The 23,724-nt window shown below is 39.9% G+C and overlaps 1 protein-coding gene across 2 annotated transcripts in view; it reads right to left on the bottom strand.

The window, feature by feature from the left end:
- Positions 1-2,789: 2,789 nt before the first annotated feature.
- Positions 2,790-23,724, bottom strand: part of ptprea (protein tyrosine phosphatase receptor type Ea) — a 50,184-nt gene continuing 29,249 nt past the window's right edge. The window contains exons 3-21 of one of the 2 annotated variants that reach the window (XM_079372155.1): positions 16,672-16,749; positions 15,995-16,091; positions 15,483-15,556; positions 13,347-13,483; positions 12,394-12,484; positions 11,424-11,500; positions 11,122-11,158; positions 10,619-10,716; positions 9,912-10,031; positions 8,551-8,714; positions 8,168-8,303; positions 7,880-8,029; positions 7,450-7,543; positions 7,150-7,226; positions 6,878-7,012; positions 6,573-6,698; positions 5,293-5,444; positions 5,020-5,155; positions 2,790-4,886 (exon numbers count right to left, since the gene is read on the bottom strand). In XM_079372155.1, the coding sequence (XP_079228281.1) occupies positions 4,812-4,886; positions 5,020-5,155; positions 5,293-5,444; positions 6,573-6,698; positions 6,878-7,012; positions 7,150-7,226; positions 7,450-7,543; positions 7,880-8,029; positions 8,168-8,303; positions 8,551-8,714; positions 9,912-10,031; positions 10,619-10,716; positions 11,122-11,158; positions 11,424-11,500; positions 12,394-12,484; positions 13,347-13,483; positions 15,483-15,556; positions 15,995-16,091; positions 16,672-16,744 (2,049 nt within the window). In that variant the 5' untranslated portion in view covers positions 16,745-16,749 and the 3' untranslated portion in view covers positions 2,790-4,811. The remainder of the gene's footprint in view (positions 4,887-5,019; positions 5,156-5,292; positions 5,445-6,572; positions 6,699-6,877; positions 7,013-7,149; positions 7,227-7,449; positions 7,544-7,879; positions 8,030-8,167; positions 8,304-8,550; positions 8,715-9,911; positions 10,032-10,618; positions 10,717-11,121; positions 11,159-11,423; positions 11,501-12,393; positions 12,485-13,346; positions 13,484-15,482; positions 15,557-15,994; positions 16,092-16,671; positions 16,750-23,724) is intronic. The other variant, XM_079372156.1, reaches the window with a different exon arrangement.

Below are 23,724 nucleotides of genomic sequence, written 5' to 3'. Positions count from 1 at the left end.
CAGAACTGTTTGTCATTGCTCCTTGCTAGCTTTGTGCAAACAAGTACAAACAAGAAGCATTTGCAGCCTAAACTCGACCAAATGACTTGCTTCAGGACCAAAATCTGTAATTCAACATCTGATAAACTTACAAATTCACTCGCTAAATTGATTGCTCTGGAGTCTAGACCACTATTAGTGGTAGAAGATAAGGGGTTAGAAAATGTGCTTAAGATAGCAACGTGTGACCCAACTTTCCAACTGCTGTGCTGAAAAACTATTTCAAACAAGATCCAACAGCTTTATGAAACTGAGAAGCAAATAACATTGCATGCATTGCATTCATTCAGTTTAGATTAAGAAGTGTTGCTTCTTAGGGCAATATTGTGATGCACTTAAAACGCGATTAATTGATTAGAAAGCCCTGAGTTAATTAGTTAATTTTTTTAAATCAAAGCCCACCCCTAATTTTTTTTTTTTTTTTTTAAGGATTTTTTTTGGCCTTTTTGCCTTTATTGATAGGACAGATAGAGTCGGAAGGGGGGAGAGAGTGGGGAGAGACATGCAGGAAAGTGGCCACAGGCCGGACGCGAACCCGGGCCGCCCGCGCGAGGAGCAAGGCCTCGCAACATGGTACGCGCGCAGTCGCTGCCGCTGAGCTATCTGCGCCCCGACCCCTAATTTTTTTATATCAACCTTTGGTATGACAGTAATCTGTGCATTTTCTTTTGTCTTGTAGTTTTCACTCCTTATTCAGCAACAAAGCTAGCCAGTCTCTATCGTCTCAGATGTTTAACTGTTTGGTAAGGGTCAGTTAACAATGTAATATGGATTCAATATGACAAAACACGAAAAAGTGACATTTCTAGTTTTTAGTTTCAGAAGACACACATGAAAGCATCTCAGCGGCGGGGTCAGCGCTCAGAGGTCAGCCTGCCAATAAATTTTCCGAATTATAGCAGAAAGCTAAATGCAAGCATTGTGCAAGAGAAAATATAATAAGTAAGAGTTCAATCTTAATAAGAGAGTCGGTTAGGGTTAATACATAATTCATGTGACCGCCTCACTCATGTTGACCTTTTATGGGGGCTCTTGCTCCTCCCACTGAGTAGTGTAACCATGGCATGGAGAGTCAGAGGAAACGGAAAATGTCTACAAAGAGCCTTTTTGTCACTTGGATTTCTCTGTGAGATAAGAAACATGATTGTTAGGCAAAAAATATCTCACATATTCACTGCTCATGTTACATCACTCAGATGGCTATCACACAAATTAAAGCTTTATGTGGGCTCACATTAAGACATGGGAGAAAGTCATTATTTTTTTGTTTGTTTATCTTATGACACCCTTAAAGAGGAAAAATGTTTTCCTTCTGATGAAGACATTTCTATTGAAATTACATAACTTTTTTTATGACAACATAAATTGTACGAGTATTTGCATGGAGGTGAAACTAGATTCAACTTCAAGATGAGTACATAAGAAGGAATTATCTGAGCTGGAACCTGTAAAACCTCACACTGTTCACCTAACATTTATTCATTTAATCAATCAAAAGATAAAGAGAGGTCTTGCAACAGGTCCTGAGAATTACACCTGAATTACTTTGAGTGAATCACTTTCTGACAACTGAGTCACAGTTTCTGTTCTGTTTATCAGTAGGAGTAATTACCTTAATCATCATCCAGCATTTCTTTTTCCTGATGACATCGTCAAATTTCCTCTTCATGAGGATAAAGCAGAATTACAAATTCATGACTAAAGAATAAAATATAAAAAGACATTCACTGACAACTTTAATTTTCGATTTTAATTGGTGCAAATTCTCATATGCATAAAGATTAAGGTGCACTGCCCCCTGTTGGCCAACAATTCTACTTCAACAGCACAAGACTTCTGTCATTACATAACCAGTGCGATTTCAGCTTTAATGTTAAATGTGTTGAGTGCTGCCGGCAGTCTGTGAGGAGAAGATGATACTAAAGGTACCCACAGTGGGGAATGTTTTCTTTTTTTTGTCATTAAGCTGAAAGGAAATTGTTTTTGACAGGAACAGCTGAACCGCTGTGCATGTTTTGTATTAGTTTGAGGATTTCAGGATTTTCTTTGGATGTCAGTCGTTGTGGTTTTATCACTGAGTCACATGTTTTTCTCTGTTCCTGTTAAAGGCAAGCGCCTTTAAGCCCCAGTTTTCATACTCACTTTTAACAAATTATCTCAGAATGAAGATAATTTGATATATATATAGACTGCACTGTCACTTTTACACTTGTATTTTAATAATCTTATCCTATTTCTCTTTCTTAATCGGTTGTTTTGATCATTTTTACATTTCTTTTTGTGTTAAGCGCTTTGAATTGCCTGCTCCATAAATAGCTTAACATTATAGACTTGAACAGCTCTCTTCTACTCTTCTGACTTCTCAAAGTGCTTTTCACAGTGCAGATCACGCCTACCCCATTCACACACTGATAATAGAGGCTGCTATATAAAGTGGCCACTAATATATTTTCATTTGCACTGCCGAAGCAGCTGTGCAAGCGAGTTGGTCAGTGTTTGGTTCAGTGTCTTGCCCTTGAAGGACACTTCAACATGTGACTGCAGGATATCGACTCACTGAAATTTTCTTGCCTGGTCTTATATTCTTGAATTTTTCTTGTTCATTCAGGCCAGGATGCCATTGTTTTAAAAGGGAAATGTAGTTTATTAAGTGCATTTTTCAAATTTAAACCACATCTAAAAGATAGAGATAGACTAGATAAACCTATATTGTTAAAATAACAACAAGAAAACTTGCACTGACTCCCAAAGCCTTTTCAGAAGAATTTATTATAGCAACTTGCATTTGAAAGACATTGAGAATCCGAAAAGGGGGATGGACAACTCACAGAGAGAGCAAAGGCAAAGAGCTGACGTCTACACAGCACCTCTTGATATTCTTTTCAGAGAAGCCATGAAGGGAAACACACGGTTTTGTTTAGTCTCGTCTTGTGCTGCACCTTCCACAGATACACACCCAATTTAACTGATCACTTTACAGCTCCTTACGTTCACAATGTTAGCACTTTGTCATGTAGGGTTTACATATACGGGATCAACAAAATGACGTCACTGAGGGTGAAAGCAGAGCCAGGTCAGAATCTTTCAAACGTTTGGATTCATGTTTGGAGTACCACAGGGACGGGGGTTACTGCATGTTTGACAATCAGATACCTTCTAATGAATGAAGTCAATAAATGCTTTTGTTTCCAAACAATCTGGTTCTTCATGTTGACCAATGAGAACTAAGTAATCTAAAAAAAACAAACATGTATTAGTAACTAAGCATTGTATAATGTTTTTGTAGCTCTGTCGTTAAGCAGGCACTGAAGCATCACATTTCTATGATGTGGTTGTCGGTGAATAACGTCCTGTATGCGCTGTGCATTTGACACTTAGTCATGAGATCCTACAGCCTCTACTGCATTTAGCCCCGACTCAAGCCTTTTCTTAAGAGCAAACATGGGGTTTCTTTTCTTATCCATGTCTTCAAAAAGGTACATGTATGGCACTGATTTGTGAACAATCTCTAATCTCTAATATAAATAAAGCAATAACCGTTCTCTTGAGTGTTGTCAGTTATCTGCAAAAGGCTTAGTTATATGTGCTTTTTTTTAATGTGCAGTTGTTCGAGCAAAATACGTTTGCTGTCTACACACAAAAGGCAGACTGCAGTAATGTTACAATCATGTTAAATGCAGTTGCATACCATGTTTCGTTTCAGATCCGTTTGAATGATTTCTTAAAGACTCTGTGTTTGATACATCAAAATGTGAATCTTCTGCCTGAATCCATGTTGGAAAATCGACTCCTGAGTGGTCACTAGGGCCCGACCGATGTGAGATTTTTGGTTCCAATACCGATATTGATGCTGATACTGATGTATCAGCCGAACTCTTTCTCAGACCTGTGTTCCATCTTTTTGTAAAAGATATACAGTTTAGCGGAGAACATGATCACTAATGTTCATCCTCGCTTCACACTCTGGAGAGTGATGTTTGTTGTAATCCGTAGCACGCTCTGCTTGTGAAAGAAAACTGCTAGCATAATAAAATGCAACTCAAATTAAATACCTTTTGACAGGTGATTCAATTTAATAATATGGTTGCAAATCTACGATAAAATTAGCCGATACGATAGTCACTGGACATATCGGCTGATATTATCAGCTCGCTAATTAATCGGTCAGGTTCTAGTTGTCACTCCTCTTCTGTTGCATAACTTTATGGCTGAAGTGATTAATCCTTTACAGACAGTATTTCCATTGGAAAGACTATCACATTGGTGATGGGCACGTAGCATGAGAACATGACAAATAGTTCAAATATCGCCTTAAATCTCAGAAGTCATGAATTAACAAAAGCATGTGCTGTATGTTTACATAAAAAAAATACACACACATTTTAACATTCCTATCATGTTCTCCAAACACAAGAGTGGAATGTCATCTTCGATACATAAATACTTTTACAATAACTACAACTTTGAAAAATATTACGTGGTCAATCCAAAATAACACTTAAACACTTAAGGTACATTATTATACAACCAAACAGAAATGACAAAATAATTATCATAAATGATGTGAAATATACATTATTAATCTAACTTTTTTTCCATGTACAATTTTCATCCACTGACATACATTATATTACAGCGATGGATGGAGTCTCAGTTAATGGGAGGACAAGTGCATAGCAAAATAGATCATTTGACTGAGTTAAAGAAACACATCGAACTGACAAAGCAGCTTTAAAAAACAACATTAAAAACCATGTTTAAGGCAAATCTCGTCATTTAAAATTGGCATAGTCTGAGAAAATGTCGACAAAGTCTTGTACCACCCTGTAGCAGAAGTCGTATTGTTCCTGTAGAAGGTAAAAAGACAAACAGAAAAGATGGTTAGTTAAAAGTTAAAACAAGTAACAGGAAGTAGATCTTTTTTTTCCTTTTCTTTTTAGCTCTTAAATGAATTTAATAAACACTTCCACAGGTGCTTACCACAGTTTGGACCATATGAGGCCTCTGCATGCGTAAACTCTTCACAGTTTGGAACACATCGAGCAGGCCTTCTGCTTTGACGCGCTCCAAGATATTGCTCAGTGCAATGAACGTACCTGTTCGCCCTGCACCAGCACTGCAGCAAGAGCAAACACAACAACTCTTAGAAAGTCAATCAAGCTGGCAAATACCCTGTTAAGTTGTTGCTGTAGAATCTCTAAATATGATCACGCATTGGTGAAAAGCATGGCTAAAACAGGAATCGGTAGCTACCTGCAGTGTACGACGATGGGATGGTTCCCAGACTGCTGCTGCTGTCTCTGCACCGAGGCGATGATGTCGATCATGCCCTTCCCCTCGGCCGGGATGCCGACCTCTGGCCAGCCGTGGAAGTGGAAGTGCCTGATCACCCTCGTCTGCTTCTCCTTTGAGAGGAAATGCATGGGCAGACAAGACATCATTATACCTTTCAAATGTGATTTATTACCAGCATATGAAAGTGTAATGGCAGGTGCAATGTCAGTGTAGGTTAAGTGTGCAGCAGATGAGTGGTGGACTGATGGGTTGCTGATTCTGGAGGCTGGGGTGTTCCGCCGAGCTTCTGAGAGGTGGTATGGGTGGAATGTAATGAAATATATGATATATGATCAGATGGGAGGCTCCCATCTGATCCAACTAAACACTTCCTGCCAAACACATTTACTCTGCTAGCCAGAAGAGTTTTCCTTCTGTAGAAGATAGTTTTGTTTGGTAATAAGTAGCTTTTTACACAGAGACACGCTTAAAATCTACATTTTTTTGTCCTTTGGAATATCCAGGGATTAGGTTAAATGTTTTACTTTTCTTTCACCGTAAAGGTTTGTAAAAGCTTCTAACTTGTCGGTAGCTTCACCTTTTAGTTTATTCCTTTCAGATGCTTCAGTGTTTATCACTGTTTTAGGTGTAACAAGGTTAATTGCAAAGATTGCAGAAAAGTACAAAAACAAACTCATTTCTTATCCGTTTAATCACCACAGGGCAACTCAGCATCAGTTGTGACTTCTCCACTAGGTGGTGCTATGTAGCAGTCGCATTACCGCCACTATTTCAAGTCAGACAAATAATGCCTGAGAAACGAAACATTCCCAAAATACCCAGCGAGTCAAGATTATTTTCAGACTAAGAAGCTAGCAGGGCGAGCATTCTGCTGGTTGACCAACAAACAATGTGAGAGTTATTACTGAATCTAGTTTTAAAGAAGCATGCTTTTTATAACATTTAGACACCAGATGACAAATGCATGTTTCTCTAGAAAATCACAATTTGACTTCTTAAGAAAATGATAAAAATGGAAGACATTATTACAAATGTATTCAACTGGCTGCAATACAGGTCTTACTGTAAATAAGCAGGTCATTTAAAATAATTATTTTATTTTCTTTGCAAAGGGCTGGAAGGCTGAACAGAATTACACCAAGGGAGACAATAAAAGCTTGTTACCTCCCGCAGTCAAATGTTGTGTGTTTTTACTGCCTCACTAACAGCTGTGTGATAGTGCACGTGTATTTGCTTACCGGAACAAAGGTGAGTACCAAGTCTCTTAGACTGAAGGTGTCACACAAAGTGTCTCCCTTCAACTCCACTGTGTAATCTCCATATGTGACTGAGTCCTCTGTGGGCCAGTACTGGCAACATTTGTCCTGCAAAATAAAGACCAAAACAGAGTGAATTCTCCCCCGACAGAAAACAAACATGGAGTTGTGAACATAATTTAGTTGCAGAGGCAGGAAATGAGACGAGATATTTATTTTTCGCACATAATAAATAAATGAAGCCATCAGTCATTGCAAACTTGCAGTCATCAGCTTCCACAGCTTACCTGCTCCCTCTCCTGGAGCTCAGTGAGCATGACAATGGAGTGACATTTCCACTCCCACACCATCCTCCAGAAATCCTCCAATGTGGTCGCCAGAGGGCCCTGGGTGGCAATGAAGTAGTCCTTCTGTCGATAGCCCTAAATCAGAGCCAAACAAACTCTTCAGTTTAGCTTCACGTGTCCTTCAATATGTGCTTTTTAGGAAATGCTTCTGGGCTGTCACTGATATGAATGCAAGAATAAAGGTCTGAGGCACAAAAAAAATTTATGCTCACATCTATAAAGGATGCATTGACGTAGTCCGTGAACTCCTGACCTCTTCTCATGGAGAGAATAACTCTGTTGAAGTCATCTGAAATGGAAGAAAAACAGGAAATTCTTTCTTTTTTTTTTTTTTTTAACCCTTCAGAATAGATCAGCTTGTAAACATGTTCACAGTGTATCAGGTGAGACGAGTGAGCCACTGAGGAAACAAACAAATAGAAATGAAACCCTGCCACACAGGGTTAAAAGAAAAACATGCTCAAACATTTCAAAGACGTTTAATAGCTGTCTTTTTTTTTTTTTTTTCTTACAGGGAATAATTTGAAGAACTCGGTTCTTCTTCATGTTGGCAGGAAGGTTCCCCGTTCTCATGTTCTCCTTCATTATTCGCATGTTGGTCAGTTTCTATTCAAAACGAAAGCAAGCAAGATGGAACCGTAAGTGTGAAGTACAATGTTGCAAACACATACATGGACACTTTAAACATGGAGGTCTGTAAAGAGCAGCATGAAGACAACATCACTTATATGGACATTTGCAATACATTGTTTGATTCAAGCTAATAAAAATCCTGGTCTCATGCTTGGGATGTTTCTTTGTGGTGGTTGTATAAAAATGTTGCGGTTGTATGTGTACTCCTGTTATTCACAAAGGTTATTTGGTCTCTTTTCTTGTGTTACTTGTTGATATTTAATCAATTAGGATTTTTTATGAGCCCGGATTGGGAAGAAGAGTTTGAACCTTAAACTCCTCCTCGAGGCCGACCCGGTCACCGGTCACGAAGGTGTTGTGCAGTTTGCTCAGATGTCCTTCCAGAGACGACACATCCAACTCTGTGTCTCCGTAGAGGTAGTATTCAAGCAGAGCCTGGTAGACGAATGAGTACTGCATCTGTGTCGGGGTGGATAACATCAGATCAACACGTGTAAGAACACTTTCATTGAGCACATAGACTCAATTACACATTAGCTGTCAAGTATTATTTTTATATCATGTGGCTGACAGAAATTGTCCCCTTTTCCGACTCACATCTGTCTGAATGAGCTGTGAGCGCTGCTCTCGTATCTTGGCAACGAAGCCAAAGACATCAACTTTCTGCTCTGCGTGCATAATGTCGATCATGGCGTCTATTACGATGAAGGTTCCTGTCCTCCCAACACCAGCGCTGCAGAGACACCAAACAAAGTCCAATCCTCAGCTGACACTTGCATGTTAATGGACAACAGCAGTGAAACAAAGGGGCATTTGTCCAAGTCATTCAAAATATTTCCAGCTGTGGATGACAGCTTGTTTTCCAGCGGACAAACAAAGCAGATACTCATGCTGCCAAATATCTATCTCCATAGAAACTAATAAGACAATAACACCATTTAAAGCACCAAGGACTCAAAAACAAACAAGTGTTCTGATACCTGCAGTGGACCACAATCGGTCCGGCGAACGGTGGATTGACCGCTTTGACCTTTTTGAGAAACTTGAGCATGCCGATGGGGGAGAAAGGAACTCCAAAGTCGGGCCAGCTGGTGAAGTGAAGCTGGGTGACGAGCCTGGGAGTCTTGGCAGCATCGCTAGCTTGCTACACAGAGACACAAAGCACAGACAACAAAATTGAAAAATGTAGTAGAATGGAAAAATTGCATACCAGGGATGGATATCACAGGGTTACTCACCCTATAATACATGGTTTAATATAACACCATATATGATACAATGTGAAATACAATACACATATATCAGTTGTCCTATAATGATATATCAGGATATTTGATTAACAGAAAAACAATAGGAGACCCGTAAAAAGGTAAAGTCCAGGATTAATGTATTTTTCCCTGCAAGTTGGTCAGTTTCACATCGTATCATGCTTCTTTTATTAACTTCTTTTTCCCGCAGTCCAACATTTTCCTGCGGTCTTTTACTTTTATCCTGCGGTCCGCTTCTTGTCTTGTAAATTGTTTCTGTCCGAGTTACCCTCATCCTACCATCAGCACCCCCCCCCCGGAGGAATCAAGAAGTAGTGATGCGATGAGTCAGTAATTTCATCACACGAGCCAGGACAACAATATATTGCACTATTTACATTTTGTCGCACCCCTACTTAACAGAGCAATGATTGAAACATTTCTTGTAACCTAAGGCAGCTGGGTTCCCAAACGTTTCAGCCTGTGACCCCCAATATAACGGTGCTAGAGACTGGGGACCACCATCGTCCCTGGAGTTGCTTAAAATATTTAACATTGTTCAAAGCCACGTACACTATTAGACATCAGAGGCCTCGGACTTTCAGTTTAGACTGCCACCTCAAACTTAGTTTATCATCTGAACAGTTCCTTCTTTTGTATTATCTATTAGACTATTTTGTTCTCTGTTCTCGAAGCGCACCTGATTCCTCCACAAAAATATTATGTAACTGGGCCAACAGCAACACATGACAAATAATGAATCCATCTTTATGCACAGAGTTTGTAAAGCAACACAGGAAGTTCAAATGATAATAAAAAAAAAGTTTGTTTTTTGAATTACAGAATAAGAACTATTATCTGAATGTTAAGAAGAGTTCTTACGTCACACCTTCAGTCCTGTCACAGTCTACGCTTTGGTGTTCTGTGATTCAAGTTAGTTAGAATTCAAAGCTGGTAAGAGTTCAGCAACTGTTTGTTTTTTACTATGAAAAGGGAACCAAGACACACAGGATACAACTTGTTTCACAAACACCCCCTCTGCGTCAGTTAACATACAATTTCTGTGAACAACACAAGCACTTCTTTTAACTCACATACTGTACGCAGAACTTGCGTATGGTGTAATCGACGAGCACAGTGAAGTCTTCTACGGCCACTCTCACGTTCCCGTAGGTCCAACAGCCCTGATCCGGCCAGTACTGGTAACACTTATCCTGGGGGAGAGCGCAGCCATTATTCAATACTTTTCAAGAGGACTTCCCTTGAAGGAGGCAAAGTGTTTCAAATGTAAAATCACGCATGCTCTAATTTCACAGCCAGTCCACATTGGTTTAAGTGGGTGAGGAGAAAGCACTCGATAAAGGACTCTGAGGGTGATTATGACAACTCCCTTCGAGGACCTAATTGCACATTATGTGGGTATTGATTTTAACTCGTCCACATGCTGATTTAAATCTTCGCCAATTCTCTTTTTATTGATTTTTTTAAAGCCTCGCTCTTGTTCAGTGAATAAGCTCTGTTTCACATGCTTCACAATAGAAACAATTACAGCAGATAAAGGAGATGTCAGAGGGGAGATCACACGGGTGAAATGAATAGTTCAAATTAAAGTCCGTGGTTTAACCTTTGACCATAACTGATGGAGTCTATTTGAAGCATGCTCCTTCTGAAATCCTTTTCGTAACACTCCATTATTCCCTTCACAGAATCAAAGACTTGGCTCGAATAGAAACACTGAAGGCTTTTTTTCCCCCCATTTGGATGCTTCAGCATGAAATAAATAAAGCTGAAAACTACTCACTTCTTTCCTTTCTTTAAGATTTGTCAACATGACAACAGTTGCTACTTTCTGCTCCCATATCATCCTCCAGAAATCTGCTACAGTATCTTCTTTGGGACCTGTCGAGACATTAAAAAGACTATTATCGTCACATAGGGCTGGGAATCTTTGGGTGCCTAATGATTCAGTTCGATTTCGATTCTTGGGGTCATCATTCGATTTAGAATCTATTTTCAACCCAAAACGATTCTGGATTCATTTCTCCATGGTTTTAAAGTCTATTTATGATTTAGCACATACTTCAGGATCTACTCCAGTCATCTATGATGACTGGAGTAGATCCTGAATGTCTTGCTGCTCTATTTGGCATTCTACCGAGTTAATCTAGAAGATAAGAATGTAAAGATCAGAATCTTGATTATAGATAATAGATTTTTCCACGTGAATTTGAAAGACATGAACCTAAATATCAATCTAACAATGTAAAAATGACATGTACTATTATCATGTGCATTGTATCTTACCTTGTGCTGCTATGAATTTGTTCTTTTCTGTGAAACCCTGTAAGAACGGAATAACAACTTAATTAGCAACATAACTATGACGTTCATAGACAGCTCAGACAAAAATGAAATTGATCAATACTAAATAGCTTATAACAAAGAGCAGCAAAGTCTGAGTTAATTCATGGAGCTCATAAACAGAACATAAGAAGCAAGAAACAGTAATGTATGACTCATTTCTCTGGTGCGGTTGGTGTTGAAATTTCTCATTGGAATAAACCATTAATTAAGTGAATGATGGAAAAACAAACAGAAACACTCACATCAATATAAGAAGCATTCACATAGTCTGAACAGGGATTTGCATCCAGCTGAGTCAACACCACTCTGGAATGATCATCTGTTTGTGGAAATAACATTGAAAAAGATTAAAGGTTTACAGTGTAAAAATCAAACCACATAAGTCTGTTAGAGCAGTCTGAGACTTTTGTCTCAGAATAAAAACACTTGTTACACAAAGTATACAAGTAAGGGGGGAGTGTAGCTTTTCTCAGATAACAGTGAGGGGGACTCCATGGAAAAAAGGTTACAGGAGCAACTGCACTACATTAAGATGACATGAAGAACGATAAATGATAAGCTAGCTCTATATTTAAGCAATAGAACAAAAACAATAACCCTTCCATGTCTGTGCTGTAACAGCCAGTTAGCTTAGCTTAGCATAAAGACTTGAAATAATGGTAAAAAAGCTAGCCAGTCCAGAGCTAACGTGCACCAGTTACCACCAGTTATCATTTATTTTGTCTGTGATAGTGCATCTCTGTATGTTTGACAAAAAACTTTACAAGAAACAAAAAGAGTTGAGATAAAACACTGGGACATACAGTATAAGCACATGCAAATATTTAGCCATTGACTATGAAATTGATATTTATCTTTTTTAAGCTAAACCTCAGCAGGAAAATGAAAATGTCTATTGAAAAAGTCTATTTAAGGTGTGAAATATATCTTAAACTACATATGTAATTGATGAAAAAATAAACCCATTATTAATCAGAGATGAGTTATTGGAATATAAGCTGCAAAAAGGAAGACAAGGGAGGAAGCTATGCAGGCTGATGTGTTTCATTGTGAGTGAATACATGGGCTGTGGGGAGGGATCTACTGTATCTGAACTGTAACAAAAAAGAAAAAACACCCATAACGACACATGCTCACACAGACAGGAAACTGTGAGCTGTGGGTGTGAGTCAAAAGAAAATCTAGTTCCTATAGCACAGAGAGTACACTCACAGGGGAGGATGTTGGGGTATCTGTTCTTCTCCTTGTTCTCGTCCTTGTTGGCCTCCTCATACGTCCCTTGGGCATTACCTCCTGGCAACGACTGCAACACATAATTAAAGTTAAATTATATGCCTACCACACAGATAAACAGTGTGACTTTTAAAAAGTGCATTTTGGCATGGATTTGTTCTGCATTGATATGCAGTTCCTCTGCTACCAACAGAAAACAGACATTATTAATGTTGAGAACTTGGACTTCCTCTGTCTGTGCTTAAAAGCTGCTTAAACATTTACAAGTGTTACATGAAACCTGAGTGATAATCTTTATTTTGACTCAGACCCTCAGTCAGAGTCACAAATAGGAAGGGGACATGTGTACAATGTGTCATGGTAAATGTGATGAATAGTTCCAGTAGTTTTCCTGAACGAAATACACACAAATATATCTGTCTTTCCATGGACACACTTAGTATCACAGATGTGGGAAAACCCTTTAAGTCCAATTTTAGGTATTTTATTGGGGGGGGGGTTGTTGCACAACTTAAAAGCACTAAAAATTATTCCTTTCCCATACCAATTCCAAAAGCCAGACTTAACTATTGGTTAATTTCAAATACCCCTTCAGCTTAAGTGTAATAAAAAACAGAGTATTGGTTTTAAAACAGATATTTTACAATTTGCTTGCTTTGACTAACATTAGCATTTCTGCAAATGTCATGTGTATATGTTTGTTATTGTGTCAAAATAATTAACTTAAAGCCATATGATTGGTTGGGGGGCTGATTGGCTGGCACACTGACATAGGCAGTACCAGAGGCTGATCATCATTCTCTATCACAATCGTTTTGGACCAACTCAACTTTCAATGTCCCACTACTTTTACAACTAACGCCCGATGTAAAATCCCCTTCCTGCTTTATGACCACCTTTTACTGTAACTACCAGGTGAAAAGGTTGCTTACATTGTACTCCTCCCTGAAGAGCTTGCCATCATCAGCTGAGCGGAGCCGGTACTCCTCCTCCAGGTGTTCCACCGGGATGGGTAGGTAAGTCTTGGAGGCTGTGGGGGATCTTGGGAGAAGGACCACCGTTTGTTGCTCTGTGTGGAGAACAGTTAAAAGTTCATCATCCCGGCTGAACTGATTGAGTTTAACGTTGGGGCGGTGACATTTTTGGTGAGTTAAAGAAAATAACTGATTTTCACTTTGTAGTTTATTCAGTTATTATTAACTTACTTTCTGCGAGAAATGATTCGGTTAAATTAGACCAGGATTTCACGTTTACTTTAGACAAAATTTACAGTCAGATACATTCAAGAATCTCTTCATACCAACACCTCAAAGTGAGTCCGTTTGGATCATTCAAAATGTAAGTTTCTAAAACTAATACATGTATTTCGGGGATACATTTTTCTACAATGTTTTCAAAGAACTGTGTGTGTGTCTGAGTTTATTTGGTCAACTTAGCATTATAAGTACCACTTAGGGGGGCACACGCTCAATATGGCACTTACTGATGTTAAGCCCTTATTTGGTCTGTTATTCTAGTATCCATATAATTTAGCTATCAAACCAACTTTAACTACAAGCTATTTAGTTGAACCATTTATCAATGACTTGACATCTAGCTACAACTAAAACTGTTAACTATATTGTTTTGCTATCTAGCCATTACTTTAAGTTTTATATTCTAAATTAAGTTTTGGTTATTGCCTTTGCCCATGTATTCATAACTTTAAGCTAACTTTTCAATCACTTGTCTATCTCTGCTTGCTGTCTGACTGGTTTTCACTCACTACCAACTGCAGCTCTTTTATGATACTCTATGTTGACAGAATTCAACAGAATGGAATTACATTTTTGACTAAAACTTCTCGAATCACATTTCTTAAATGTGTGTACTTGTAATGAAAATAGCCCTATCCCTGGTTGGAAATCACTGAAAATCACGAGATGTGTAAAATTAATAAAAGAACAAAATAACTACCTACTGATCTGAAATTTTATGACATAATGGTGTCTTGTTGTCTCCCTACAAACACCTCAATGGTTTAAAAATAGGAGACACGTATTAATATCAGCCCCCAATCAGGTGTTAGGGAACAAATGGACCCTAAGAGATAAGCCACTTTCAGCACCATGTAGTCAGATTTTATGAGCGGAAACCTCTCTTAGGGACTCGACTAGCCATTTGGTTAGCTCTTTCAATTTGGAAAATGTAGAATAAAAAAGTACTCAGAGAGTGTTAGTAATGTGGTTTCTAATAACACCACACTGAATACCTGACCTGGAGGTATAGTGGTGTATAGGGACTCAGTACTGTATCCACACTCTAAAACACAACACATGTCAAACATATCACAAACAGCAGACATGTACAGAGTCACAAATGCAAAATAATACTGTACTATTAAATCATTTGGACATCACTGTGTTCACAAGACCCTTCTGCTTTTACTTTTTCATCAATTACAGAACATTTCAATCCTGAACCAAGCCAACATTAAATATACATATAAAGATCTCCCAGCACAGCAAATTTTAAAAGTCAAAATGACATGTAACATCACTTCATAGGAAAATGGCTAATACTATGACATTAACACTGAGTTTGTCACATCTACTTTGAGCCGGGCTGTGTGTTTCTTGCTGTTAATTTATGTTACAACCTCCTTCAGAATTAAACTTGCCATTGTCATGTCAGATAAGAAAACAAGTCCTTCACAACAGCTGCTGTTAGCAAACTTTATCACAACCTAAAATTAAAATAGAGTGAAATCTGCTCGGGTCTATGCACAGATGATGGTTCACATTTCTTTTTCACATGCAGTGGCAAACGCTATTAAAAGTGGGGAAGATAGCAAGCTCATTTTTTCATGACATTAACCACAGGAAGTCTAAATTCACCACAATGTAAAATGTGACAACCTGCAAAATGCACATACAATTCAAACCAAGTCAATGCTTCAGTATACCTCTAGCCGTTTGGCTTGACCACTTTCATTATCGTTTTTCAGAAAGTCTTTCTTAAATGCCTTTCTGTTGCTTGAATAGCCTATCATTGTGTTTCTCATAAAGTCCAAATAAAGACAATGTTACCTTGTTCCTCCAGGATGCCATTGGGTACCTTCTTGTCGACTGTTGTGACAACAGCTTTTCTCTGGTTTTTTAACCTGTCAAAATAAAACATTTAAATAACATGCAACGACAGAACATGTCATAAGTAACTAAGTTCCATTTATATTAATAACAAAGCAATGCAGTATTTTATCCTACCATCTAAAACTTGAGAAGTTATTCTTTCTCATTAGCTGATGTCGAATAAGAGTGTTCTAGTCCACTTGTGGTACAGAATTTGTTCTCCGCTGTTCTCTGTAGGTTCAATGTTGAAGCTTGTTCTCTTCTGACTAGGCATGAGAGGGAGTCAGCTCGCTGCACTTCCTGACAGGACTCCGCCTCAGTGACTAAAGGAGGAAGTGTTTGTCACCCTGAGCTCTGCCCACAGCCCGTCAGCAAAGCCCAGAGAGCAGGGCGGGTGACAAGGTAAGGTGGGTGAGTCCTTGCTGGGTGGGGAGGTTTTTTGGTTGTTCGTTTTTTTTTTTTTTTTTTACCTTCTTAAGTACCAGACTAGCAGTGCGATGATGAGCAGCAGCAGGGACAGGACCAGCACGGTGGGGAGGATGTGTTGGCTGGGGGATGTAACGTCTTCTAAGGAAGAAGGAGAGGCAGAGCCGGGGGTCAGGGAGCACCGGCAACAAAGAAGCAGGAAGAAGGGGCAAGGCAAACGATATATATGTTTGTGTGTGCAAAAGCTTGGCCTCATACATGCTTTAAAGCCACGTAAAAAACACAAAATCAATTCTGCATGCACAGCAATGTGCCACCCGTGCTCTCTTATGGCCACAGGCCTGATTTAATAACTGTCTTCAGCAGTATTTTGTTGGCAAAGATAAGTATCAACTAACAGAAAATGAGCAGTGCTGAGAGTGCCTACTCAGCCAAGAGTCACAACCACACAGCCGACAATTAACTGTGTTCACAAGGATGCAAAATGAGCCGTAAATTACTGTCCAAGGCTGCTGAAGTTTATTGTGATCTGGTAATAAGAAGGCTGTTGAAAAGGGCTATTATCACGCAGATGAATGCCATGAGGCAGAAGGTATAGAACAATCATATCTCTCGGAAAAGGGATGACTGCTGTGGGCTGCAATGTTTTTTGTTGCCATCTCAGCTTAAGTGCTGCTCAGTCTCACATGTCGAGGTGCATTGCTCATGTTGTTGCTCTTACCTTTTGTACTGTTGCCACTACCGGTGGAATTGGATGTTGTTGTGGTTGCCACTAAAAACAGAAGTGGGACCATTGTGACTGCAAGAAAACAAATTCAAGACGGATATTAAATTTAGTGCCAGACATCTTTGCAAAGTGAAGATTCATGAGAACATGCCCTGCTGGATAATATCACCATTCAGAGAGCACAAATGCTATTGACAGATCTAAAGCATATTTCTTTATTGGATGACTGCTTCTTTCAGGAATGTGCACATCGGTGCAAAGTTCACTGAGACACAATGGAACAACACTCATATCCTGGTCATTCATTAGTCCTCCTGTCATAAAGAAAAAAAAACTCTTGCAGTGTAATGTCTTCTAAGGCCACAGGGAGGCACAATAATCCAATATTATAAAAACAAGGCTGGCTGCGATCACATGCTGGTATCACAAACCCATTGAGAAAAACTTACAACTGTAACATCCATACCAGGGGAGAACTGGACATTTTACATACATGTTAGCTCATACAACTAACAAATATGATGACAGTTTACTCTTTGAGAATTTAAGTCTTTGCACATTTTTGTCGTTTGCATGATAAGGAAAGGTGATGCATTCATTCACACTCACTACAATGCTCCTTACTGATCTTCTAAAAGGGCATTTATTTATGTTGAAATCGGTGCATTGTCAAATTGTGCAAAAGGAAGTCAAGGAAATGACACTCTAAGCTGATAACAGCTGTTTTCCTTCAGCTGTTTCCGTGGCAATGCCATACTGACGCATGTGATTTCTAGGATATAGCATGTGTAGGGTCTTAGTGTGCTAGAAACACCCGTTGATACATGAAGAGTAACACGCACGACATTGCAGAATAAGAGGATAAGCAAAGTTAAAGTGGAAGCATCAGACCATGGGGTGCATGCAGCAAGAGGCTTAGCACCTTCACTCTCATACTCTGCCCTTTGCCATCTTACAAACACTTGCACAAAGACTCACACTCAACACACACAAACACACACATTGCATGCAAGCACCGAAACGCATCATGACCCCAGCAGGAGTCTTCGCTGAATGATTCGGATCGTTCACTTATTTTCTCCTTGTTGAAGAAAGCAGAGGGGGGAGGATAAAGGACCATCTCTAATCAGTGTCTCTGTTTCAGCATTCAGAAAGGGGTTCACTTGATATTGATTTACACACCTCTTTTATTTTGAAAGCTACTGGTTAGATTTAAAAAACCATTAGGCCATGAGATTTAAAGATGTTTCTGTGATTTTCTTTTCTTTGTGCAAAAGCACAAAAAAAGTGCCAAATTTAATAAAAAAAAAAAAAAAGAGCACAGAGCTGCTTTCACATCCATAATGAAGAAGAGCAGGGTGTGCTTTGTCTCCTCGGGACTGCAGGTGTGTTTGGGTGTGTGTGGGGCTTTGCAGCTGTGGTGAAAAGAAAAGCCCAGGCCGAGTGCATCGTCAATGAAGACACTGTGTGTTGGAGCCTCCATGCTGTGCCGCAGTGTCCTGTAATGTGTCCAAGCAGGACACCGGAGGAATGTGGAGGCAGCAGAGCAGAGACACTGACTGCAGCAGGGAGAGAGGGAGCAGAAGGTCCAGGTCAATAATATTTCCTGGAGCGATTAATAAACCCTGACATGTCCACCCCCTCTCCTCCTCCACCGGGAAAGACTGATGAGAGAATTCTAATGAGGGAGGAGAGAAGGATGCAACCCTCCCCCCCCCCCCCCCCCCTTCTCTTGCTCTCATCCCTCTTTATCCCCCCTCTTTAAGGCTCTCTGCAAATGTCACAAGCTCGAATGAGGTGGAGGATATTGAGCTGACTTAGTGCAGTGTTTGAATCCTCTGGGTCCTTGAGGTTCTTTATACTGTATATGGTGGAAGTAGAAGTAGAGCTGCTCTGATACGTATACCATTATCGAAAAGGCCTCTGATACTGCGTATATGCTGTATCGGAAAATGGCAAGTGTGCTAGTGGTCACAATATCCAAGGCTCAACATGGACACTAAACAAAGTGCTCAAAGTTAACCCTGAGGATGTGTCTTGTGCTAAAGTGCTGCTGCTTCTTGTAAGCTTTCCTTGTTCCCGACTCCCCCTTCCCCCTCCATCATCTCCGGAGACATCACACTGTAAGCCTCCAACCCCTGCTCAGCTCAACTGCTCCTGGGGGACCGCAGGCTGCTTTTCCCATCTTGTCTTTGCTTTGGTCTCCTGCCTGACCTCTTCATCATCTCAGAGGAGATCAACAACTTCCTTTCCTCCATCTTTTGTGGGGCAATGTCCCTAGTGAAACTATAAATACCCCCGCTTCCTTGTCCTCGGGGTATCTTATCACTTTTCCCCTGTTTTTATTCTTTTCTCAGCATTTAGCCGATAGCGCAAGTCTGAAATTAGACGGTGGCATTAGTCATCACTTAACACAGGTCAGATTCCGGGCAAACAGCTATCATCACATTGTGTGCTCTCATCTATGTATTGTGCTTTCTCCATTTAGTACTCTGCGACTACTCACAAACCACCCGCCATGACGAAAAATAGGTCATGGGAGATGTCAGCTCGGGGGAAGTTTTAAGGCGTCCTTATTTTTCGATGGAAGACATTGGCGAGTAGCCTCGGGGAACCATATTGTCCCAGCCAGCAAGAGGGAAAGTTATTAAAGTGGTTTGTTTATTCCTGAGTTACCCAGGCACTGAGTTAGCTCTGTATCACTTTGGGTCAATGCGATCTTGGGCTGCTAAATGCGAGGCCTCGGCTACACTTAAGGGAACCAAACACCAATTCACTAAAGTGACCAAAGTTTTTTTTTTTCAAGATTTAAAAAAGGGTGGGAAACTTAACACTGAATAAATGTACATCAGGACGTGTAGCAAGTACATCTTAAAGCAATACTCAAATGCTATATGTAAGTTTAAGGTTGTATATGCTGGTGGTATGTGAAGCAACCCCTCACTCTCCTCCAATAAGGGGGAGTTATGTCAGGCTTTATGACTCTGAAATGGATTTCTTTATTTTTATTTTTCAATGAGCTACTGCAGAGATAAAACCAAATCATGAGGGAACCATCTGGTTTTTAAGCACAAAGAAAAAAAAAAGAAAAGATTACAGAAATGTTCTTCCAGATTGTTTGGAAATATCACACATCGTGACATTAATAATGAACATCCAAGACTAAATATGTGCTATTGTCGACATTCACCATTCTTCTTCATTCCAAACAATGAGACTGATTTCAAGCACACAACACAGCACAGCCCCGCCTACACATTGTATTTGACAACACCTCAGCCTCTGTGTTCATGGAGACCTTCAGCACCTGGTATGCACCGTGTGACTCACAGCTCCGTCTCCACTGATTACAACCTGCCCCTTCTGAATACCTCGCAGCACGCAAACACAAACACTGTCAGACACAAATATCAGCGAGCTACATTTTTATCGTCAGACGGCGGAGAACACAAGCAGACAACTCTACTAGGCTTTTCTTTTGTTTGTTAGTCTTACTCCAAACATGAAAAATACATTCTGGGAATTCTGACTCAGTGTGAAACTTGTGTTGTTTTTAGTCTAAAGCAAAAAAAAAAAGCTGATATATGTTTTTGTTTTGTTTCGGAGGTTTAGCTCTCCCTCTCTGTGGATTTGTGTTTCCTTGTGGTGTGCTATCCTGCTTTGTCATTCTTTCAAGCTGGGTTTAAAAAAAAAACCCTCAAGTGACATAATGACACCCCTGAAGCTCTCCTCTATTGTCTCGCTAATTAGACCCCGAAACCTCACCATCAGAAAGGACAAGCTTGTTACAATTAGAAGATAAGACGGAGAAATTGGCTGTCTGTGCCTCTGACAGGAAGAGTGTTCCCTGGCATCGTGTGTCTTCCTGCAGACAGAGTGCTGTCAGTGCAGCTGAATGCGGTTTCTTTGGGCAACAGAGTTTTCTCTGTCTCTTCAAATACATCAGCTGGGGAATTTGGAAAATGGGAGGTGGGTGTAAGGATGTTGTGACACAGTAAAGAAGCAGTAGGTACATTGTGTCCTTTGAGCAACAAGCTGTCAGATGGTTTACCCTTTCGGCAACAAGGTTTTTTTTTAATCTGAAACCTGCAAGATGGCTTTTTATAGGTAAATAGCCTTCTGTGGAACGTCACTCTGGTGGACAGTATGTTACCTTTTTGTTTGTACCAATAACTAACTGAAGCTTATTTCCGGAAAGTATGGAATTTAAAATCACACCATGTGTGTTTGTAATTCCACTGGAAGTTTCTCTGCCTACAGTAACGGTGATTGTGCAGTACAAAGACCATAACTAACCAAGAGTGGTACTATCCAACTTCGCCAGTTGTTGACTTTTATCCAGCACTTTACAAGACCTATTTACCACTGATTTTATTGAATGTGTTGATGTAATTTAGTGAGGGATAAAAGCTGCCCAAAAGGTGGTACCTCCAGCTTGGTCTGTGAGATTTATCCCAGCACCTTTGAGTGACAAAGTATCCTTCTGCAATACAACATGAGTGAATATTCAAACATGTCACGTCGCATGCAGTGGGGGACCATGGAGGCTGCAGTTGTGTTCATGACGATGCATGACTTATCATTTTACCCTGTATTTTGGTTGGACCAGTGTATAAGACACAGCCAGTCTTCATAGCAAATATTAGGCAGGAAAGCTTTAGCTTATGTTAGCATTATGACTAGAAACCGAGCCAAACAGCTGTAGCTTCGTCCAATAGTACATAAGAAACCTACTGGCCCTTCAGAAGATACATGATTGATGTACTTTTGGCTTTGCAGCTTTATTTCTGCAACAGAAAGACACGTTGTGGTTTCAGGCACTAATAATAACAACAGAGGAATAACCACTCTTGTGGCTCATAGTCTCGTTTGGTTTTGTAGGTATTAGAAAAAAAGTGTTTTGAATTTAAACTTACCAGTTTAAAGCTTTCACAGGAGCTTTAAGTGTTTTATAAAATGCGAATATTTTTTTCTTCAGCAAGTGGGGATCTCGTTGCATCAATGTGTAAATACACATTAATGTCAAAAGGGTCAGCCGAAGCTACCAAGGTTTAAGGTTTTATTAACCTCCATCAGGTGACTTTCACATAAGCAGATAGAGATGTTGTAAGTGTCAGTGCTATGTTGGTTCATGCTGTGGCTGGATATTATAATGCGTGTGTCTCTGTAACTACACTAACAAGTGTATAATTATGTTTTGTTTTACAGGACAGGTCACTCATACTGATGTAGTATATAATGTAAAGGACACAAAACATTGCTGCAAATAGTGGACACTTTAAGAGCAGGGTCTGTGTTTTATCAGACCACTGCAGGAAGTGAACAAGTTTTCGATTTGAGTCGGCCGGCCTCAAGCATCACGTCTCAGTCGCTGAGCGCTCTGCCTTTGGGGAGCTGCAGGGTGTAAACCTGGCCAGGTCAGCTATTTAAAGGACAGTGCACCACATTCACAGAGTTGACTGAGAAAAACCAAGCTGGGGAGTCTTTGTGCTTACACAGATGTCGACTGCTTCCCTTGCAATATAACCTAGTAGGACAAGGTGATGAGCAGTGTTGCCTTTTCTTATTCCATGATCTCAATTTACACTGTATTAAAATATACTCCATGCAGACATTTCTTAAATTTGAAATGGTCTTTTTTATACTCTCCATTCATTATCCAGTGTTAAAAAAAAAACCTCTGTGGAGAATGTAGATAAATTTTCTTAATATTTAATGCTGTGCCTTCACAAAGTGTTGCCATGGTTACCATACCAGCAGTACTGCCACAACTGTGGCACCTGTGGGATGTCAAACATATCAGCTCTACAGACTTCACGCCAAAACCTCAGAGCTTCTGTCAATCAGTCCTTTTGTTGAGTAAACACCCAATTTGAGCAAAAGGAGGTTTCAGCAGGAGCTAGCTGCTAGTTTTTTTTTTTGGGGGGGGGTTCATCCCTTAGTCTTTCTTTCACACTGAAGTTCAGGTATAGATAGGAGGAGACATGTAGTGTCCTGCATACAAGCACATAATTTTTACTTTTTGCCTTACCTTCCTCCTTGATTACAAAGAGACTATACATCCTGAAGAAGTTGTAGTTCTGTGTACCGCTTTCCAGTATCTCACACTAGCGTTATTCTTAGCACCCCAGTATGGAAACATCTCTACCTCTGCAGCAGCTCTCCACCAATCTGGGTTCTTCCTCTCCTGCGCTCCTAGCATTGTCATTAATCAATTCCTGCCTCCTTCCCAGGGCGCCTAGACGCCATGGCAGTGGTAATGACCTTGGAGACCCGCTGGCTCGGCTCTGCAGCGTCAGCCTTCTACATCTATGGGACAAAAGTAGCATCTCCCCACGGAGACCTTATTTAAATGTGTTACAAAACACACACAGCTTTTGGATGTGTAATTTGAGTTTACATGCAGCAGAGAAAACATTGACTTAATGTGAACAGAGAGACCATGTTAACCAATGCCAGAGAAGAATAGTTGTTGCCATGTAGGTTGCCATGTTAAGCCCATAAAAATCCTGTTCACTGAGACATGGTGGCTACTGTGTGCGACCCTCAAAGCAACGTGATTACAGCAACCCTCTTTGGAAATAAGAGTTTTTAGCTGCTGCATATTAGTTAAGAATAACACACCGCTAGATGAGAAGCGATTACTGATAATCCTCTTAAAGAATTCCAGTCATAACTCTGACATTTGAGGGGGAGCTCTAACTTGGTGTATGACTAAATTACTTCAGATTTTAAAGCTTTTTAAAAGCTACTCCGATATTCTAGCGGGGCATGTAAACCAAGAGTTCAATTGGTTGTAAATATTTACTTCAGTCTGTCGTCTTCACAAACAAACACCACATCTAAGCGTCACTTGTTTGAGTGTCATTTAGTCAGTGTGTGTGGTTGTGCAGTTACTTTTCCAAGGCGGTAGTAGGTTTCAGAAAAGTCCCTAAAAAAACAAAGACATATTTGACACATATGTTTCTGCAACAAATCAGCCAATAATTAACATGTAAATCTAAGGGGATACACATGTGCGGTAAGACGCACACGCATATACTCTTC

The sequence above is a fragment of the Symphodus melops genome (genome assembly GCF_947650265.1).
Source record: "Symphodus melops genome assembly, chromosome: 21".
Classification (NCBI taxonomy): Eukaryota; Metazoa; Chordata; class Actinopteri; order Labriformes; family Labridae; genus Symphodus; species Symphodus melops.
This window is presented reverse-complemented; position numbering and strand designations above follow the sequence as displayed.